Here is a 21,439-nt window from a genome sequence, read left to right on the forward strand (position 1 = left end):
GGTCTTTACCTCAGCCTTCCCGACTGCATTGGAAGAGGAAGGCATGAAGGAAGGGGGAATTCAGCAGGGAGCACATTAGAAGGATTGGTTCACGATGGCCTAGCATGGCAGGACTCTATCCAGCTCCTACAGGCCAAGGAAAACATAAGAGGTTAGAGGTGTAGGAAGAGGGGGTGCAGACGGTCCTTACGGGTGAGGCATTCGTGGGGGGCCGTGGTTGCCTCTCCAACAGCGTTCACCGAAATAAGTTATCTGCAGGAAAAGATGGGGCAGAAACCTGACAGGGCCTTTGGTGCCCTCAGAACCACAGTTCACCCACCGTCTGGACACTGAAGGCCGCTCTCGTCCAGAGGAGAGACGGTGCCAACCTAGAACGAGACGTGTTACGAAAACACCGTCTTTTCTAGAAGCCGGTGACTTATCCCTGAACCCTTGCACAGGGAAGACTCTGCCTAAATACAGAGCCCTCTCCAGACGGTGTCTCAGACTGATCTGGCCGAGGGGAGCGGCCTCGCCGTGAGGGTTACACTGTTTCCCCTGGGAACTGTCTGGCAGTCCTAATGAGGACTAGCACTTTGCGTTTATAGAGAAGCTTTCATCTGCGGATCTCAAAGCTGTACCACAAACATTAATTAACTCTCACACCTGTGAGGCAGGTGAGTCTGCTTACCCCCCCCCCACCACCATTTTAAAAGATGAGGAAACAGAGGTTTGAGAGGAAAAGGACTCTGAGGTGAGCCACCAGGGTTAGGAGTAGCATTTCAGATTCACAACATCAGAGCCTTCCCCAGTGGGTGGGTGGGCGGAGTGAGGAGTTCCATACGGGAATCGGGAGTGGCGGAGATGAAGCCACGCAGCTCTTTCCCTTTCCCAGGCAGCTTGTCACCTCCTGGGCCGATGGCTGTCAGGGACAAGGGGTCTCTCCAGACCCTGGAGGCCTTTGGAACCTCATAGCCAGGCGGGTCTCTCTGTCCTGGCTCTGTGGACAACTCCCCTTCAAGGTTGGCACAGTGGATGCAGTTCATCCGCACATGACTAACCAGAACGTCTGCAGCCAGTGGGAGACACATGCTTGGCAAACCCCAGGGCTCTTTCACAACCCCCTCCCCCTTTTCGTCCAGAATCCGGAGCTGGTGGGAACTGACTCATGTTATCATGGGGTGTCACTGATAATGCGTAGAGGATGCTAATCCAATGCTGGCCACCTGGGGGTGGGGGGCGCGGGGTGTGTGTGGGGTGATGCCTCTGGGGCGACTGCTTTTCTGTCATCTGGCGCTGTTGTGAATCTAATGTCCAGCACAGAAGCCAGAAGAGACACTGCTTCTCAAAAGCACTTCGGGGAAAACAGCCTCTCAGAGGGAGTCACCTGCCCCACACCAGGGCTGCAAAAGCTGGCATTGCGCAATTCAGGGTGTTGTGGGGGGGGTGGATTCCAAGCATCTGGGGGCACCACCTCTTCCATATACAAGGTAGCCTCGGTCTTCACAAGGGTCCCAGAGGAGAAGATGCAAGCCTCCCCCGGGGCTCGCCCTGACACATCACCCTGGAAACTGACTCACATGTCTGAGCCTTGACTCACATCCTGTTGTGTGAGCGCTCTGAGGTATCCAAGAGGGCATTACACCAGCTGCCCATGACCGAGGTGCGCTGGGAGGGCACCCTGGAAATGAGTGGCTCTGCCTTCCTCCTCGCACAGAGAGGGGGGAAGTCTTCTGGTTTATATGTTCCCAGAGCAGTTTTTGCTCTTCTAAAAGCCCATCGTCCTCGAGTGGACGGCCTACTGTTTGTTTTTAATGGATCAAAGGCGACGGAAAGATTGGTTGATGGAGAGATGCCTGCCAAACAGTCTGGGGGGGGGGTGGAAAATAGTTCTGACTATAGCGGAGACATGGAGTTCTGCCATCCTGACCCAGGTGTCGGGGAAGTGACCCCAGCTCCTTGGTTGCCACGGGAAACCTAGGCTGTGAGGTCAGGTCGGAGGGTGCCGTCCAAGGTCCATCTGAGTAAGGCCGGTGTCCCTGCCCGCCCTCCCCTCGGCCAGAGAGGGCACAGGGTGAGCGGATAAGCTTTGGATTTTCGCAGCAGTACAGGTCCTTCTCCCATTTCAGTGGCCCCTGTTTTAGATGCCGTTGCTCCTGCTTGCCCTGGGTCAGGGGTGTGTTCCTTCCCACTCTCGTTTCATAAAGCCTCCGTTGTTGGCTTTGGATCTCCCCTTCCATGTGTTTCCAGCACTAGGAATTTCTCCCTCAACCCTGCTCTCCACTCTAGTCCGTTAACGTTGTTTGTTTCCATCCCCTGCAAATACCTTTTAAGACCTCTCATTTGGTCCCTATGGCATTTACACGTAATCTCCAAAATTTTGAAGATTTCCCAAACAGCCTTTCTGTTCCTGGCTTTTGGTTTTGCTTTTTGCAGGGAAGGGGTTGTTGGGTTTGAGTTCAAGTCCTAAGTGGCCCAAGAAAACACTTTGTATGGTTACGGCTTTAAAGATCAAACTGTGTAGTCTGTTTCAGTGTGTGTGCTCCATGTGGGTTTCAGGAGAATGGAGCCATGTACAGGTAGGCGAGTTGATACTGTCCGGGTCCACCGAGTCTGGATTTCTGCTCGCATGGTGTGTGAGTGTCTGGAAGATGGATGGTGAAGTTTCCAGCCGTAATGATGGATTTGTCTGCCTTTCCTTGTGTTTCAATTAGTTTTTGCCCCAGGTCTCTTGATACCTTTGTTGACGGGGCACCTGTTAGAGAATACGTATTATTAGTTTGCCACATTATCACCATGTAACTCATCTCTTATCCTTGGAAATCTCCATCTTCAATTAGCTTTGTAGGAAGCTAATACAGCGAGTCGTCGGACTTTCTTTGAATTGACGTTAGCATAATTTCTCTCCGCCCCTCTGCACTTAACCGGACTCTGTATTTAAATGAGCCATTTGTATGCGTCAGGTAGTTGAGTTTTATTTGTAGCTTGTTCCAACAACTTCTGTGGTAGATTTAGACAATTCACGTTTAGACTGTTTATAGATGTAGCTGGGTTATTATCCGCGAGGGTTTAACTTTTGTGTCTGTTGCACGTGGTACTTGGCCCTCCCCACCCCCCCACACACTTTTCTGTCTCCTCTCACTGTAACTGAACACTTTATGTGATTTCATCTTAGCTCATCTATTTGCATATTAATTATACCTCTAGAGAGATAATACAGAGACTGAAAGCACTGGCTACTCTTTCAGTGGACCTGGGTTTGATTCCCAGCACCCACGGGTAGCTAATGGCTGTCTGTTAACTCCAGTCCCGGGGGAATCTGACACCCTCCTGTAGCGTCCTTATGCACTGCATATATGAGGGACACAGATATGTGTGTAGGTGAAACTCCCATGCACATAAAATAACAAATAAATAAATAGCTTTTAAAATTCGCTTTAGTAATTGCTCTGGACTTTAAAAAGCTAAGTCCGCAATCAAATGATGTTATTTTTTTCATTGTTATGCTACTTCTTTTTTAAAAAAATTACATTTATTTGTTTATTTATTTAACCCCCCCCCCTCTCTCGTGTGTGTGTGTGTGTGTGTGTGTGTGTGTGTGTGTGTGTGTGTGTGTGTGTGTGTGTGTACATGCTATAGTGTATGGATGGAGGTCAGAGAAAAACTGACAGGAATTACTGGTTCTCTCTTTCCACCATGTGGGCCTTGAGGATCAAACTCAGGTCTTTGGGCCTGTTTCTGTTACAGTGTTTCTCATTTCCAGAATTTCTCCTGAGCCTTTCTTACAGTTTCCCTTTAAAATTCCCTCTGGCAATTCTAAAATCTGTGTCTCCTCTGAGTCCATTTGGGAAGCTTTGTCTTTTTAAGCCGAGCATTTCTTCCTTATCTTGTGATCTGTTCAAAATGAGCCTGGTGTGTCCAGCACATGACCTAGCACAGACAGGCTGCGTCTTCTGTGTTCACCCAGGCAGGGGCTGCGTCTTCTGTGTTCACCCAGGCAGGGGCTGCGTCTTCTGTGTTCACCCAGGCAGGGGCTGGGTTGGGTTTAGTGGCTACAAAGCTATCGTTGCCAAAGGAGTGCAGCCCCACTTGTGTCCTTGCTGTTGTCTCCTCTGTGTCCTCAGCTTCCCATGAACTCTACCTTGTCCTTCTTGCAGCCTTCTAACAGTAGTCTAAGTGAGAAGGGATCCTAGGAGAACCCAGCGGAGTTCCTGAACCACGAACATGCCCCTTCTGGGCAGGGCCGTAACTCTCCAGACTCATATTCTCGTTTCAGCCTATAGTCAGCTTTCAGCAAAGTGTGACATCGCCATGATGCATTCCCTCAGCTTCTGTCTCCTTGGTGTGGTCTTCTATGCTTGCCTGCCTCCCAAGACCTTGGGGAGAGGCCTGCTTTACTCCCAGAATTCCCTGGGAGATGCAGGAAGGTCGTGGATTTTTCTGTTCAGCTTTTTCCTTGTTCTAAGGACAAGAATGGAAACTTTAACTCCTTATGTTTTTGGGGTGAAAGCAGAAGAAGCAGGTCACTCTGATATGAATTATTTCATAGGGTCAGGATAGACTCTAACGACGTTTTAATGTTGTTGCCTTAAAAACATTCTTTTCAGCCGGGCAGTGGTGGCACACGCCTTTAATCCCAGCACTCGGGAGGCAGAGGCAGGCATGTCTCTGTGAGTTCGAGACCAGCCTGGTCTACAGAGTGAGTTCCAGTTTCTAGTCTGGAATTTTTAAAAACAGAAGCATGAGTTGATTGAAGTATTGAATTCCTGCTTTCTCTGTATCACAGAATTCCAGTTCCCTTACTCACTTACCATTTAATATCCAGAACCTAGCTCTTTTCAAGACCCTTAACCCCAAGCAAAGCCGCATAACCTGGGTTCCCCCTCCCCATGCCCCACAAGTGTGTGTCGCCTTACCAGCGAGCATCAGCGAGCATCAGCAAGTCTCTTGGAGGGATTCATTTCCTTTAGCAGTACAATCCTGGAAATCCCTCAAACTAATTGAGCATTTATGATGGCCACACATTGTCGGGTTTTGTTGTTTTGTTTTGTTTTATTTTAGCTTGCTCACTCCTTGATATTACCCTTGGTAGACAGGAGATCATGAGATGTGCCTGGAGCTAGTTTACGGTAGAGACAAAGTTCAACCCCAGACCTGTTTCTGACGCCTTCCTTCTCTGCTGCTCTCCAATGCAGAACACAGGCAAATATCACCACCGTTCTTGTCTCTGCCTTGGAAACAGCCATTTGCAAGTCCAAATTAATTTAGCATTTAATTTAGCAGCCAGTCTCTATACAACCTTTAGATCCTCCAGTGACTGTCACTCTTAGAAGGTGGAGACTGCAAAGCCATTCACTAGTGAGCCCCTACCACGGAGCCCTAGTGAAGCAAAACGGTGGAAACGTGAATGAATGAGCCAGTGAGGAAGTTCACCAGCATAGGAGTGTGCAGATGTTTGAATGAATGAATGAGTGAAGGAATGAAGCCACCATTGACAAAGGACCCATGGAAGTTCCTTGGGATGGGAAAGTAAAGGTTGGTGGGTCGGTGGCTGATGGGTTTGTAATGCTGTCCCCACGGAACACCGCAATGGAAAGTAAGATGATGCCAAATCTACAACCTGTGTTTAAAAAAAAGAAAAAAAAAGCACAGAACTTTGGCTCAAATCATAAAGGTCATTCTACCAAAGCATATTTTTAAAAGGCTGTGAAATATTATGCAACGCTTGCATGACTTAATTACGAGCTCAGAAAAAGGCCCAGCATGACTTTTTCACTACAGTAAAACATGACAGAGCATGAATCATGGCATACCACTTTGTGCTTAGTGTGGTTTAGACACGGGGCTAGGGGTGCTAGGCTGTCTACACAGCAAGGCACAGTTCACGCCCCGGAGGCCTTTCCCGACAATTCTAGAACCTCTTTTGTTTGCTTTCTAAGTGACGACAACATTTGAGTAGTATATGCTCGTTGGGTGAGTGCGTGTAGGGAGAACAGAAGTATATCTTGTAGAACATATCTGAGGGTATGGCTTTGGCTGTCCCCCATGCATGCGTGAAGCAAGATGCTTACAGTAACACGAGATACAGTCTGTGGTCTCTGGTCTCCTCCAGCCCTGTTACACTGTTGGCTGTAAGATTGCACAAGGCTCCACCTACACTGTCTGCTGAGTTTAATGTGCACCAGCTCCCTTTTCTGGGCCATCTCTTCAAATCCCCCACCATCTGGAAGGAAATCAAGTGGTCTCTTTACTAGTAGGTCCTAAAGACCCCAAGTTAAAAACGTTTGTCCAGGAATGACCAGGTCTGTAACACTTACATCTTCAGGAGTTTTCTTTTGTTTGTTTTCAAGAAAAGGAAGAAATGGACCAGCAGGAGGGAAGGAGGGAATAGGGAGACTCTATTTCGAGAAACAAACAAAAATAAGACAAACTAGCAAAAGCACTGCCAACTTCAAGACTCAGTGCTGCTTGTTTGGAGGGGTAGTCTCACTGGTGGACCTGTGACCTGATCATGACAGCTCACACCCAGTGTTCCTCTGTTCGTGTGTGTGTGTGTGTGTGTTTGTGTGTGTGTGTGCCGCGCGCACGTGCAGGGGGGGGATTGGAGGGATGTTTTCTTTTATCCTTTTGTTATCATTTGTGATCATTTACTTAAGTAGAAAACTTTATAAGCCCATTAATATTTTCTGTCTATGTTCCCTTACACCCCAGATCCCCTTTACATCCTTCATGTTTCCTGAACATTGATGACCATCTGAGCTTATAAAATGTTTCTGTTTATGATAATTATAACTATCGGTAAAGCTGAATGTGTCATTTTGGAATACCAAGCCATTGAGTACTACTAGAGTCCAGCATAACCCGCAATATTAATATGAAAAAAATATATAGAAGGAGGAATTATCAAATAAAACCTCCCAAAGTCCAACACGGACTGCTCCTCTTTAAGGGGAGCTATCATACCACAGAGGCATCAAATACCTGGATTCTGCGGAGTTCACTAGACACAAATAAGCAAGCCATGTGCATACTGTATAGTTGTTACATGAATAGTGATGAGCAGCTGTCACTGTAAGACCTTTTAGACCTCCACCCCTCTCCATCTATCAACACCCCTGTCTCTCTGCAGATGCCAGGCAGATCCAGCCGTCCCCACCATGGTCCTACGATCAGTCTTACCAGTACCTGGGGTCCATCACCTCCTCTTCCGTGCACCCAGCAACACCCATTTCTCCTGGGCGTGCTAGTGGCATGACGAGCCTCTCCGCGGAGCTCTCCAGTCGACTCTCATGTAAGCCGCGTGAATACGTGTCCGCAGTGGGGCTGGAGGGGAAGGTGCGGAAGAATAGGGGAGACGACGGGAAGGAGCTGGCTGGATACAGAGCAGAGCAGGGTTCAAAGACACAGTCGCCTGCCTCCGAAAGAGTGCCATGACAAGCACGGGCTTTCATTGGCACGCTAAGAGGGTACGGATGAGGAGGCAGAGGTGTCTCAGTCTATCTCTTCGGTATTTAGGGTTTGCTCATGTATGTTGGGGAAGGTTGGTGGCTAAGGACTATTTTGAAAAGTCGAAGTGGTCTAAGGATTTTGTACCTTTGGCAAAACAAACAAACAAACAAAAAAACATACCAGCTGAATTCTAGACCGCGGCTGCTCTTTCCCAGTGGTGGTGACTTTTTTTTTTTTTGCAGGTCCCTGTGTATAGCGCAATGGGGTCCATACTAGAATAGGAAAAAAAGATATGCCCCAAGATAAACATTCCCAGCTAAGAGCTGTTCAGACCTAGGTTAGGAACAAGATGGAAAGCTCAGGTGTCATGGTTAGCATAATTGTTGTTAATACGAGCTCATTAAATATTAGTCATTTAACCTATGAGCCCTTGGGGCTTGGCACTCACCTACGCTCCTGGGCAGGGAAATCAGAGTTACAGGAAAAAAAATTCCTTTGTTGAAGGCAAAAGAAGAAACTTACTTGTTTGGGTCTTTGAAATTGGAGCTGAACCAAACAGTGAAATACTTGAGAGAGCTTCACCCTCAGGAGGCCCGCACGGTGCACTTGCATGTGTGCTGGGGGAGGGGCGGGTTTTGCTTTGGGACGCTTAAAGACAGATGGGCAGAGAGTCCGGACTGTCGCCTTAAATGTCGTGAAAGACGGTTACCGCCAGGAGTGCTTAAGACTCCAGCCGAGGGTCAGCTTCCCCATCACCAGGCGCCCCAACTCACCGGGCTGGTGCAGCCTGTCTTCCCCCAGCAGCAATGGCACCCACCTTTTTGGGCTGCATCATGTTTTGTTTGGGGGCAGGGCTGTCCTATGTGCCAGACAATATTAGGAGCACCCTTGACCTCTAGATGCCGGTAGCAAATGCCCTGGTCTTGTCCATCAGAAGTGTCTCTGGGGTTCTTTGGGTAAAGCACTTGCTTTGCAAACCTGGGGGCCGAGTGTGATTCCCCAGAACACAGGTGTAAAAGCTAAGTGTGGTTAATAAGAGAGCTTCAGGCCAAGGAGAGGCTCTGCCTGGACCACTGCTAAGGATCAAAAGGCAAGGCTGGCCTCTGGTCTACACACACACACACACACACACACACACACACACACACACACACAAGTATCTATACACACAGGTACTCATAAATGAACACACAAACACACACAAGAAGGTCACCAGACATTGTCACTTTTGTCAACTGGGGGCAGGGAGAATCTCAAGCTTCAACCAGCCCTTGGCACTTGCTCGAACTGTGCAAGCCAGCTTACGCAGGGTTCACCTGCCTCGAAGCCATCAGTGCCAGCATTTCCGTGGGAGCTGATGGTCTAAGGAATTAAGAGGGCAACATAGGAATTATGGCATGTGTTCAGCTGGCTGAGTGTAAAGACCTGTCCCTCAGGGACAGTCTGATTCCAGTAACATCTGTCAGCTTTCGCAGACTCGTCTCGGTGACACTGCTCTGTCCGCTGGCACTTACTGTTTTCCTTGGAAATGTCCCCAGTGTGGGTCTGTCCCTTGAAATTTATTATGTAAGTCTTTTAGCTTGGTCACCACCCAAAATGGACACCTAGGACCAGCTGCCCCAGCTCACCATCAATCACACCTGGGTGGGTTTAATATTTCTTGTTTACTCTTGGAGAACTGCATACATGATAGATTTGATCATATCCACTCCCCCACAGCAACTCCCTCCAAACTCCATGTCCTTTAAAAAATTGTAATTTTTTTTTAATGAATCAAGCCCAGTCGTCACTCCCCGTATACACATGGGTGTAGGATCATTCACTACAGCATGGACAAAACACCAGTGCCACCATCACCCAAAATAAAATGGGCAACATGTCCAAATCACAGCTATGTTCTTAATAATGATCTGACCTCAACACCACAGGCTGGAAAGAGGGCGCTTATGGCACAGGCATGTGAGAAAGGGAAAAACCGTGTGGGGACCCAGAAGTGACCTGTGCTGCCTGCCGGGGAGAACGGCAAACAAACTTTCCTGAGTGGCAGAGAACAGGCTTAGGAGACAGAGCTTCAACTTGGCAGAGGTCCCCCTAGAAATCAAACACTGAACGCAGGCCTTGCAGGCCTGGAAAGTGTTGGCATAGCCCTGGGGCAGGAGAAGGCTGGGACCCATGAAAAGCTTGGGGCACGCACAGCTCTGCGGACTTGACCCCTCCGTGGCTGATGGGCCTTTTCTCCGCCAACCAACAGCTTGGTGCGCTGGGTGCTTTGGCCACCGTTAGCCCCGCCTGGTCCTCCTTCCCGCACACTTGGTGTCCGTCTGTCTCTGTCCCTTGCAGACAGACTCCACACCTTGTCTGAAAGGAGTTGTCACGTTGAGGGTTTACCTTCCTTCGTCTTCTTCTCTTTCCTTTTCTCCCCCCCCCCCCCAACCTACTTTTTCTTTTTGTTAATTAATGTTTAGCTGCCGACCTGGGCGACAGACGGCTCGCACTAACCTGAGTCATGCAGAAGCTCCTTTTGTAAGGCAGCATTATCTGCTCAGGTTGTTTAATCCTGGGGGCAGTGGGAGGGAGGGGCCTGGAGTGGGGCTGCTCTCAGCCGCTAGGCTGGAGAGCCAAGACCAGCTCTGTCATGGCAGATACACGTCCAAGTAAAAACACCTGAACCTTCTAATCCTCAGACTTCCTACTTTTAAAAAAATCTCCCAGTGAATGGTGGGGAGGGGGAGGGCGGGGTCAGTTGCCTTTGCTACTGAAATGGGGGTAGGCCAGCCAAAAGGATAGAGGAGCTGTCTGTCTGTCCTGTGATGGTGCATAAATTCTTGTGACTGGTGATTTGTGTTGAGAGAGGCTAGACCAGATTTTAAAATGAAAACAAGTGGAGAGATGTCTCAGTGGTTGAGAGCCTTTGCTTCTCTTCCAGGGGACCTGGGTTCATTCCCCAGCCCCCCCCCTGCCCGCCCCCACCAACGCGCTCACAGCTGCCCCTAATTCCAACCACAGGGCGTGTGACTCCTTCCTTCAGCTTCCATAAACACGCTGCACTTACCTGTGCTCATGCATGTACACACACACACACACACACACACACTTGTAAATACTATGTATAAATGAAAGCAAGCATTTGAATAGAGCACTTGAACCTATCTAGAGGGCCTAAGTCCTTCTTATTACGAACTGTGTGAAAAGGAGGCGGAAATGGATGGAGGGAGGAGGAGGGGAGGAAGGAGAGGGAGGGAGGGGAAGGGAGACCATGACCTTCTGTAGACAGACACCACTAGTTATCCAGGATCTTCAGCGACCCTGCCCCCAGCAGCTGAGGCTGCAACATTACCCCCGTGCTCACACCCATGACGAATCACAGACTCACACGATTCCAGTAACTCGGGGCCATCACCGCATTACCGTGTGGTGATCGGAACAGACGGGCAGAGCATGTTGGGGCATGGCTGTGAAACGAGGTGACCTTTCATTCACTTTTTCCAGCGGATTCACCTTTTTTGTCTCAGGACAAATGAAGCAAGAGGGATAGCGGGCAGAGTCGTTTGTTTGTGTCCCGAGTGTTGCGTCAGACGACAACAAACTGATTGTGTTTGCCCAGTGCCCTCTGTCCTGCCATGGCTTCTCCCTACACTGTGTAAATCTAACTGGGGAAAAGAAGAATAGAGTGAAGCTTCCTGTTAACTCTCAAACATGTCACGGCTCTCTGTGCAAGCATAGAGCTTGCACATAGGTGACATAGAGCTTGCTCATAGGTAGCCCCAGCGAGGGGGCAGGGATGAACCCTGTGGAATGAGGCGTGGCCTGGCTGAAGAAGAAGCCGGAGGGCAGCCCAGCCAGGGCAGCCCCAGAACCCGGCCCCTTCACAACCTTTCCCCTGCCCACATGTCTGAGTTGCTTTGAACACATTAACAGGGGCGTTTGTTTGCAAGGCAGACTCCTGGTTTCCTCATTAGTAGAGGGATTTGCTGCAGACTCGGGCTGTTTCTATAAACTCTAATTACCTCTCTGATGGGGAGTCTCTTTCCCTCGCATTCACCCCAAATGTACACAAGAGTTCCTTTTGTGAGATTGTGTTAGAGCAATAAAAGATTATTGAGAGAGAGGGAGGGGGAAACGCGAACACAAACAGCACCTCTCGCGCTGGAATAATAGGCTTGGAGTAGAAGGAAGTTGATCACAGCTCATGCCTTCCAAAACCAGATTAATCCACCCGGGTGGTTTTCCTTTCAAAGGAAGCTTTTAGTTGCCCTCAAGTTTCTCTCTAGCAGGCTCAACTCAAAAGGGCCCAGACCACATGCCACCGGAGCTTAAGGTTATTCTGTAAATTGATTTGAGAATTTAACGTTTGGAGCATTCAGTTCTTGCCTCTGCTGTTTTGTTGGTGTCTTCTGGAGGGATGGGTGTGACGACCTCATTTTAAGGGGCACAAGCTGCCCCCAAGACCCTCCGATTCACAGCGGTGGCTCTCAGCAGGGGGTGAATGTGTGTCCCCCTACACCCATTCCCGGATTATTTGGCAATGTCTGGAGATATTTTTGGGTGTCACAGTGGGGGCGGGAGCACTACTGACCCCTAGTGGGTAAAGGCCCTAGGTGTTGCCAGACAACTCACAGGGAGTAAGTCAGAGAGAATCCAACCAGCCCACTAGAAATAACGTGGACAAAAATGCCAGGAGTAAGCCGGACGTTGGTGGCGCATGCCTTTAATCCCAGCACTCGGCAAGCAGAGGCAGGCGGATCTCTGTGAGTTCGAGGCCAGTCTGGTCTACAGAGCGAGTTCCAGGACAGCCTCCAAAACAATACAGAGAAACCCTGTCTCAGAAAACAAAAACAAACAAACAAAAAAAAAAATGGCAGGAGTGCCACCTTTGGTAAACTGATCTGCAAGGGAAGTCATGCTGGCCCTCATTTCCGCCCCGGTCTGCCTCAAAGGCAGTGTGCACATGAGGGCGGCACAGGGGGACCCACGGGCGAACCACAGGAGGACACCCAGTGGCAGTTTGTAGAACTGTCAATTCATCCCCAGCAGTATGCGCCTTGAAAGGAAACTTTGTCATTCCAGCGAAAAGTCAGCATATGGGAAAAGCTGATCGGCAAGTGCTTAGATCCATTTGTGTAAAAATAAAAATAGGTAAACAAAAATACTCTAGGGAAGCAGCAGCTGGAGAGACAGCTGGGTGGGTAAGAGCGCGCACTGGTCTTGCAGAGCACTGGGTTCGAGTTCCAGCTCTCCTGTAGTGTGGCTCCCAGTCATGGGTAACTCCAGCTCCAGGGGACTTGGCACCCTCTTCCAGCCTCTGTGGAAAGAAAACGGTGAAGCAGGCCTCAGATAAAGACATGAAATTGTGATACAGATGTGCGACGAGTCAGAAGGCAGACACATAGGCAAGTGACACTGTCACTACCACAGCATGCATCCATGATAGGAAATCAGCCAACTTCCAAAGGGTCGGCGCCTACAAAACTGACAGTTTCCTATTATCCAAGCTGAAAACCATGTGCAATGACGTTAATATTCTGTTAGTAACATACAAGTGCATCCAATTACCTCAGTTTCTGTAATGTTATGTCATTATATATTGTTATATTAATATTGCTATAGCAGTGTACTGGTTATATTACTAATGTATTAATCAATATTAATATTCTAATGTAGATAGAGGATCGGGCCAAAGAGAAATGGTTAAGCTTTGAGAGCTCTGTTGTCCTGGTCACTTAATAGCAGTGAGAGCTGCTTGTCACGCATGAAAATATTCACAGGGCCACCCCCTGTGGTACAGACTGAGGCTGTGTCTCAAAAACGCTAAATAGAAACAAAAATCTTGTGGTTTTATTTTCACAGTTTTGCCACTATTTGAAAAAGCCAAACCAGTTTTCAATTCCTAGGACATACTAATTCCCCCCAGTCAGCTTTGACTGCTGGGCTGCGCTTTGCCAACCTGGGAGTGCATATGTATGCATATTGCAAACATTGCATTGCACTGCTGTGCGTGTGACGTTTGGGTACTTACGCAATACATATGGTATGCCATGTCATGACACATGACACAGCCATCGCAGGACTCCCACAAAAGGTGTTCTCACGCTATCAGTGACAGCATTGCTGTCTGAAACCCACTTCTGTCAAATAGCCCCATTGCTTAGGAAGCAGCAGCATTCTGGGTAAATATCCATCTCAGTGGTCTCCCTCCATGCGCAGGGGCACTCCGGGCAGCCCTGTGTGTCCTGGGCGGGGCACTCTGGCAAGAGGGAGGCCTTTGTCTCTAAGACCACAGACTCACTGACATCTCTTCCACCCACCCGCAGCCGCCCCGGACCTGACAGCCTTCGGTGACCCGCGCCAGTTCCCCACGCTGCCCTCCATCTCCGACCCGCGCATGCACTACCCTGGCGCCTTCACCTACTCTCCGCCCGTCACGTCGGGCATCGGCATCGGCATGTCGGCCATGAGCTCGGCCTCTCGCTACCACACCTACCTGCCGCCGCCCTACCCAGGCTCCTCGCAGGCCCAGGCCGGGCCCTTCCAGACCAGCTCGCCCTCCTACCACCTGTACTACGGCGCGTCCGCCGGCTCCTACCAGTTCTCCATGGTGGGCGGCGAGCGATCGCCCCCGCGCATCCTGCCGCCCTGCACCAACGCGTCCACGGGCGCCGCGCTGCTCAACCCCAGCCTGCCCAGCCAGAGCGACGTGGTGGAGACCGAGGGCAGCCACAGCAACTCGCCCACCAACATGCCACCCGCGCGCCTGGAGGAGGCGGTGTGGCGGCCCTACTGAGCGCACACCCGCACGCTCGCCCGACGGCGCGTCGAGGGACTGAGCCCGCCTGGCTGCACCCGCCGTCCATGCACAGACACCCCCACCCCAGGAGGGCCCCCGGAGGAGGCCGACAGGAAGATCCCCGGAGGGGAACTGTGAATGCTCCTGATTTAGCAATGCTGTGAATAAAAGAAAGATTTTATACCCTTGACTTCACTTTTTAACCACGTTGTTTATTCCAAAGAGTGGAAATTTTTTTTGATTGGGGCGGGGAAGACATCCTGTTTGACATCTATTTCTTATTTCGGAGTTTCTTTTCCGCACCTTATCAATTGCAAAAAAAGAAAATGTGTGTTTTTGCATCTGGGTGGTCGTTATTTTTGGATATGTATAGGTTTGAGCTTGCTTCTTTCTTCCTTTGACCAACTGAAAGAAATGCGGTTCCTTTCTCTGTACGTTTTATTTAACTTTTGGACTTTAATGTAGCTGGGATTTTTTTTGTTTCTTTTATTGTTTGTTTTTTTTTTAAGAGACAGCTACAGCTTTGGGTCATTTTTTTAACTACTGTATTTCCACAAAGAAATCCCTAGATATTTATGTATCTCGATGTTTGAACATTTACATGTGTTGATACTTTTTTAATTATTTAAATGTACTTATATTAAGAAAAAATATCAAGTACTACATTTTTCTTTATAATAGCCAAAGTTAAATGTTATTGCATTGAAGATGGCTGGAAAAAAATGGATGGGTTTATGTGATCGCTTGGTTACCTAGAGATATTGTTTACATTAAACTCCCTTTTATGTTATTCAGACAAGTTGGTAGCTAACGCAGCAATGTTTTCAATCAGATTTTAGACACTGAGGGTCACTCCAAGGATCAAAATTTTCTGCCAGGCTCAACCTAGGGCCTCGTACCTGGCTCCTTCCCTTCAAAAGGAAAGGCAAAACTCTGCTCCCCCAAAGGATTCAGAGAAGTGCCAATGGTTACATCTAGGAAGTGGATTTTATTTCCGCCTGGAGGTAAGCTTGCCCCAAGGCCTTCTGATTCAGGCATGAGTATAACAGCTCGTCTGGGTAGGCCATTGGGCCCCAAAACAATGAATAAGATCCTTTAATGATAGTTCCTGTTCTTCGATGAAAACCAAAACTCGTGGCTGCACTCCAAAGATCCAAATAGAAGGGGTAATACCAGGGGCCTTTGAGGGCCAATGGCTGGGTTTTAAGAGAGTGTACCCCAAAATGCCTGAAGGAGCCAGTTTCCCTCTACCTACGTTAGTGGGAGGGATCAGTTGTGGGAGATGCCTTGTCAACCAGTGCAGGACGCGTCCCGGAAGCTGCTCACTCACCAGTACCTTTGAGTGACTCCCACCAGGCTGAGGCCCTAACCTTTGGGGTTAGTGCACTTTATCTGTGGGCCAGCAGCATAAGAAAGATCCGTGTCTCTGCGGTCCACGCTACGGTTCAAATGTATACCACAGTCACTGTAAATGTAACAGCACTGTTGTTATAGTGGAGGGACTTGGTCAAAATTCAGTTGTTCCACAACTTATAAATCCTAACTGCTGATTTTGACATATGTGTGTGCTCAAAATGATCTGGTTGTTTTTAATGTACCTCTTAAATTAGTTGAAATGATGTCAGGTCAATTCTGAAGAGCGTTTGAAAGCAGGACTTCAGAACAGTGTTGGATTTTTTTATTATTATTTTATAAATTTAAGCATTCAGATTAGATCTTTGGCTGCAGGCAGCAAAAACAGCTGGACTTATTTAAAAAATACAACTTGTTTTTGAGTTATCTATATCTATATCTATATATTGATTCTTTGTTTTACACGGAGCAGCAGCACTTTGGGGGGTGACTAACTAGCCTGTACTTTCAGGTTGTTCTTAAGGAGAAGAGCTACCGGAGATCTCGGAGAAACTCGGCTAGATTTTCAGAGGGGACATAACTTTCTCCACCATTCAGTTTCGCTCAGCTGTCCCACAGTCCATTGTACAGCTAAGCTGTCTTCGGCTGTTAGGAAAACAAAATGCTAATTTCTGAAAAAGGATCATTAGTTTATTTCTCCAAAAGCAGATGCTCCCGTTAGCATAGGTTACCATATCTGGACTGAGAAAACGCTAGGGAAAGATAAAGGAAGAAGATTTATATTTTTTTATATTAATTCTGATGCCTAGAGGTACTCTAGCCCTACAAGAAGCACGGGACAGTCTCACACTTCTAATCTTTGCCCTGGATACCAGGCACAAGGCTTGTCACTTTGTCACTTGGTTGAAGATGGCCTGGCTAGCCGCTCAGCGCTTCCCAAACCCTTATCAGCATGCACAGTATTTAGTCATTTCAGAAAAACGCATCAATCAAGCATTCCTTGTCTTGGAGACAGATTTCATATGGCACATATTTTTCTACCTGAGAAATTGTATTCATTTCAGGTGCATCAAGGTGACTTCACTCACTGTCTCCAGGTAAGACCCACAAGCCACTTCTGAGATCAGGTGGGGCTGTTTGGGAATACTGGTCCAGGAAGAGAAAACTGGAATAAACCATTTCTACTACTTACTCAAGCCCCTATTTATGATTCAAACACATATTTCAGTTTCTTCTGTTTTTCCCACCCTCTGTGTCCTCCAGTATCTCTTCTATCTCTTCTCCTCTCTCCTGCAAACTTCACCTTCTCCTTCCTGCATACTTTTTAAGGAGGCATCACACACACACACACACACACACACACACACACACACCCTATCCCATACCAAGTATCCAGACACAGATGGTCTAGTTCTTCTCAATTTTGCATAAAGAAGAGTGTGAGTCAGCTATTCTCTTGCTCATGTATTTCTAACAACAGAGCAGAGGTGTTGCCAGCCATGTTGGATCTGCTTGCTGTCCAAACCCAGCGGCAGAGACCTCTGTAAATCCCAATCCATGCTGCATGGCTGCACTGTTGCCCACACGTCCTGTGCAGCCAACAAACAGAAAAGCTCAGACTGGAAGGGACAGACGCTTTCCCTCAAACAGCCTGTAGTTGGTGATTGCAGATTTCTTTCTTGAAATACCTTTTTCCCTGGGACATTCAGTCCTAGGGGTTTGTTTTGGTTTTGATAGTTTTCTTTGGTTCTTTTAATTTTGTTTGTGTGGGGGGAGGGAGGCATGAAATGTTTAGGGTCTTTTATACAAGAAAATAAATGGTTTGACAACAATCTCGGACTATATTTTTTCCACATCTGAACAAAATACCTTTTGTTTACTCTACGGCATACCTTTGTTGGGGGTTTTGGTTGGTTGCTTGTTGGGTGCCTTCCCTCTGTCTGCCAGGTCAGTATTGGCAACACTGATCATTTGTCTTTTATTTTTTTCTTCAGAAGAAGTTGTATCAATAAACTCAATTGTATTTATGTATGTAAATAGATTTCAAGCTTCATTATAAAATATTGTTAATGCCTGTAGTAACTTTTCTCACTTTTTGTGTGCGTTTCTAAGGACTTTTTCTTATGTTCGCTAAATATTGTAGAAGAAAATGCTTCTCTCCACTTGTTCATTTTAGACTTTCAAAAAAAACAACAAGCTACTTCTTATTCACTTTTTATAAACAGCTAATAAACAGCATGGTTCCAATTTTTTTTAAGTTCACTTTATGTTTTAGGAGGAATGAATGTGCAAAAAAAAAAGAGAGAGAAATCTCCAAATGAACTGTTGGATGTTTCTGTTACCCTGGATATGCAAAGATCAATGGGAAAAATAAATAAATAAACTTCCTAACTGAAATGACAGCAAAGTATGTGTGTGGGAAAAACTCAGACAGCCGCAGCTCTTCAGACGCCAGCTATTGCCCACTGGAGTGGCAACTGTTGGACGTGGTCACGAGGCATCCTAAAGCCAGTGCATGTTGCTCCTTCTCCCTGGCGCTAACATACAGAACATCTCCTGGCGGGCTCTGTCAGGGGCAAATGCTAAGACACACAGTAAGAGAGAATAAAATGTCCCAGAACCGTTCTCTGTAGGCCAGAAAAGCATGCAACCCATCGCCACTGCCCTCAAGCGGTGAGTCAGTGTCCCTCCCCTGGGGATCGATCATGCACAGCCAGGCAAGGCCCAAAGCCACTGAAGACTTCCTTTCTTTGTTCTGCAGTTCCTTCTGTAACTCCAGTACCAGAACCCATATGGCTGGCACATAAACACTCCCGCAGCCTGCGTCCTATCAAATCGATCCCGTCTATTTCTGAGACGAATGTGGGGCAGAGCCCACTAAATCACGCTGTGGAAACGTTTCCCACAAACCACTTCAAGTTCAAGGCTGAGCCCTTCCCGAGTGCTTCTAACATTCCCTGCCCGCTAAGACATAACGAATGCTGGGGAGTAGGGCGGGCACCCAGGGTGGGTTCCTTAGGCATAAGGGAGCTTGAGGGCGTGTTATAATTCCTCTTTAAAACCCAGGAAGAGCTCAGAGAGACCTGGCACTCGTGAGGCAAACATGAGGACCTGACTCCAACTCCTAGAACTCACATAAAAAACCGGGTGTGGTTTAGGTTTACACTCCCAGCTCTGGAGATGTGGAAACAGGCAGGTCCCTGGGGCTTGCTGGCCAGTCCGCCTAGCACACTTGGCAAGTTCCAGGCTTCCAACAAGGCTAAAAAGCAATAGTCAAGGTTATCCTTTAGTCCACACACACACACACACACACACACACACACACACACACACACACACACACACACATGAACATGCACAACAATGGAAAAAGGAAAAAAATCAATCTGCAAAATGACATGGAAAGTGTGTGTCTAACCTGTAGGCTCCATTTATGTAAACTGAGAAATTTCTAAGACTAGTCCTCTCCTCACCCTCCTCCCACGAAAACTGTTATCTCTGTCTTGATTCTACATGGCCCAGATGACCATCCCGCCACAAACCACCCTGGAAAGCCTACTGCGTGCCAGCCACCAGCGGGACACGCGGCCGGCCTTGGACAGTCTGGGGAAAGACTGCAGACAGCATCAGGAATGGAAGTGAATGGGGTGGTAAGAAGGAGTAACCTGGGCCTGGGCTGCCTGTGGGCACTGGCAGGGCATGGTAAGGAGCCCAGGTTACCGGAATAGCGGCTTCTGATGAGAGGGATGGGACCCGCCCAGAGACTACTGTTTTCACATTGTGTGTGTGGGGGGGGGGGCTTCAAATGAAACTGGTGGCAGAGACATCTCCACCTCCCCGTTGGCCTCTGTCGCCTGGCTGGGCAAGAGTCTGCCACGGTCCTCCTCTAGGAAGTTACCCCTTTACTTCATCCCCTTCCCGTAGTGCCCCTTTCGAAAGGACACGCCTATGCGCAGCCGCCTTCCAACGGAACTCCTTTGAGCGTTTCTACTTCGGAGCACTGGGTGCAGAGCCCCTGCTCTGTCACACTGTACCTGCTATGCCCTCTTTGTCACTGTCCAAGCCTTCTTCACCGCCACGATGTAGAGAGAGTCCTCTCCCGGTAGCCAAATACAGCTCCAGATCCCAAGAAATCCCACCTGTGTGTTAGCATTTTTTGTTTTTTGGTTTTTTGAGACAGGGTTTCTCTGTATTGTTTTGGAGCCTGTCCTGGAACTCCCTCTGTAGACCAGGCTGGCCTCGAACTCACAGAGATCCGCCTGCCTCTGCCTCCCGAGTGCTGGGATTAAAGGCGTGCGCCATCAACGCCTGGCTAGCTAGCATCTTTTAAAATTCTGGTTAGGCAGAGGTGGCTTCCCAGAACTGGACACATCTCTGTTCAAAATGAGCCCATCCTGTTCTCATGGCCACCCTTAGATGGATTTAAGATCCCAGATCTTAAGGCGACTCAGGAGTGGGTAAATACGACCCTCCTTCAGATGCTTCACACACACACACACACACACACACACACACACACACACACACACCATATACCGTCAGATTCCTCAAAAGGCAGCATCCATCCTTCTCCACTGATGCATTGGAAACAAGGCCCCGTGCGCCTCACTGTCTGTACCGAGAGGCAGTCGCTAGGAGGACTGTTAGCTGTGTGCCAAACTGTAGCATTGGTAATTAAACCCTGCAAGCCTTACATCCCCCTTGGGGTGTCGGTTTCACTGGTGCCTCTGTAAGGGTTAATTAGTGTTTTGAAAGTGTTCTCAGGGTGAGAAGTCTCGCATGCACACACAGTGTCATTATTTGTTATTACAAATAACCCAACACCGCCACGCTTTCCCCTCACCTCGGCTTCAGTTAAACTGCACTGTCTCTCACAAAATGACCGACTTTCATCAGACTTACTCTTGTGCTGGTTCGTTCCTTCAGCCAATGTCTGCTGAGTGGCAGGCATCAAGGACCACCTCCATGTACCAGGCAAAGGGACAGGGCCAGTTGCAAGGACCACACTACTAGGAGAGACACACATTTACCTGGCTTGTCTTCTGTTGCCGTCTCGAAATTATTAATAACTTTTTAATAAGGGGTGCTGCGTTTCTGTTCTGCATGAGACCCACAAGTTAGCCTGCCAGCAGTTTCACAGGTAAACAAGCCATCAAAGTGTAGCAGGTGGGGCAATACTAGGCATGAAAAAGCTATTTAAGTACTCAGACGGCTCAACCTGAGGACGTTGGGAAAGAGTCTAACAAGTGCCATTTGCTTCCAACTGACAGATAGGGGTCATGATGCTGGCCAGAGAGTGCGGGGTCTGCACGCAACCTCAGCACCAACGGAAGAAACTGTTTCCTAGGAACCAGGGGGCCTGGGGAGATGCAAGGCTGACCTTGAGTAGGAAGCTCTCTGAAGGTGCGTCTGTGGGGACATGTCTGAAAACGTGAGGAGGGGAAATATCGGAGCCCGTCAAGGTCAGAGTAATTGCATCAGTACCCAGCACACGGAAGACAGAGGCAGGCAGATCTCTGTAAGACAGCCTGGTCTACAGAGAGAGTTCCAGACCAGCCAGGACTATACAGTGAGACCCTGTAAAAACAGAAGGAGGGAGAAGGAATCTAGGAGGAGTTGAGGGAGGGGAGACCATAACCAGAATGTATTGTGTGAAAAAATTATAGAAGAAATAAAAGGAGAATTGTATCTGAAAGGTAATGAAGAGATAGTTCTCAGAACTGTTTCCAACACCATGTGTGAACATTTACATGTACACACGACACACACATGTGTGCACCCCTGTACACACAGGCCCATGGGTCAGCCACTCAGAGCCCCAGACTGGGACAACCAAGGTCATCTGAGCCATTGAATGTGCTAGGTTAAAATGAC

The 21,439-nt window shown here is 48.4% G+C and overlaps 1 protein-coding gene across 2 annotated transcripts in view; it reads left to right on the forward strand.

Annotated features, from left to right (window-relative positions):
• Runx1 (RUNX family transcription factor 1) overlaps window positions 1–17,962 on the forward strand; it is a 229,290-nt gene extending 211,328 nt beyond the window's left edge. For both annotated transcript variants that reach the window (XM_040750450.1, XM_040750452.1), the window contains 2 exons: window positions 7,109–7,270; window positions 13,740–17,962. In XM_040750450.1, the coding sequence (XP_040606384.1) occupies window positions 7,109–7,270; window positions 13,740–14,209 (632 nt within the window). In that variant the 3' untranslated portion in view covers window positions 14,210–17,962. The remainder of the gene's footprint in view (window positions 1–7,108; window positions 7,271–13,739) is intronic.
• Window positions 17,963–21,439: the final 3,477 nt, after the last annotated feature.

The sequence above is a fragment of the Mesocricetus auratus genome, unplaced genomic scaffold (genome assembly GCF_017639785.1).
Source record: "Mesocricetus auratus isolate SY011 unplaced genomic scaffold, BCM_Maur_2.0 Super-Scaffold_100008, whole genome shotgun sequence".
In the NCBI taxonomy this organism is placed as follows: domain Eukaryota; kingdom Metazoa; phylum Chordata; class Mammalia; order Rodentia; family Cricetidae; genus Mesocricetus; species Mesocricetus auratus.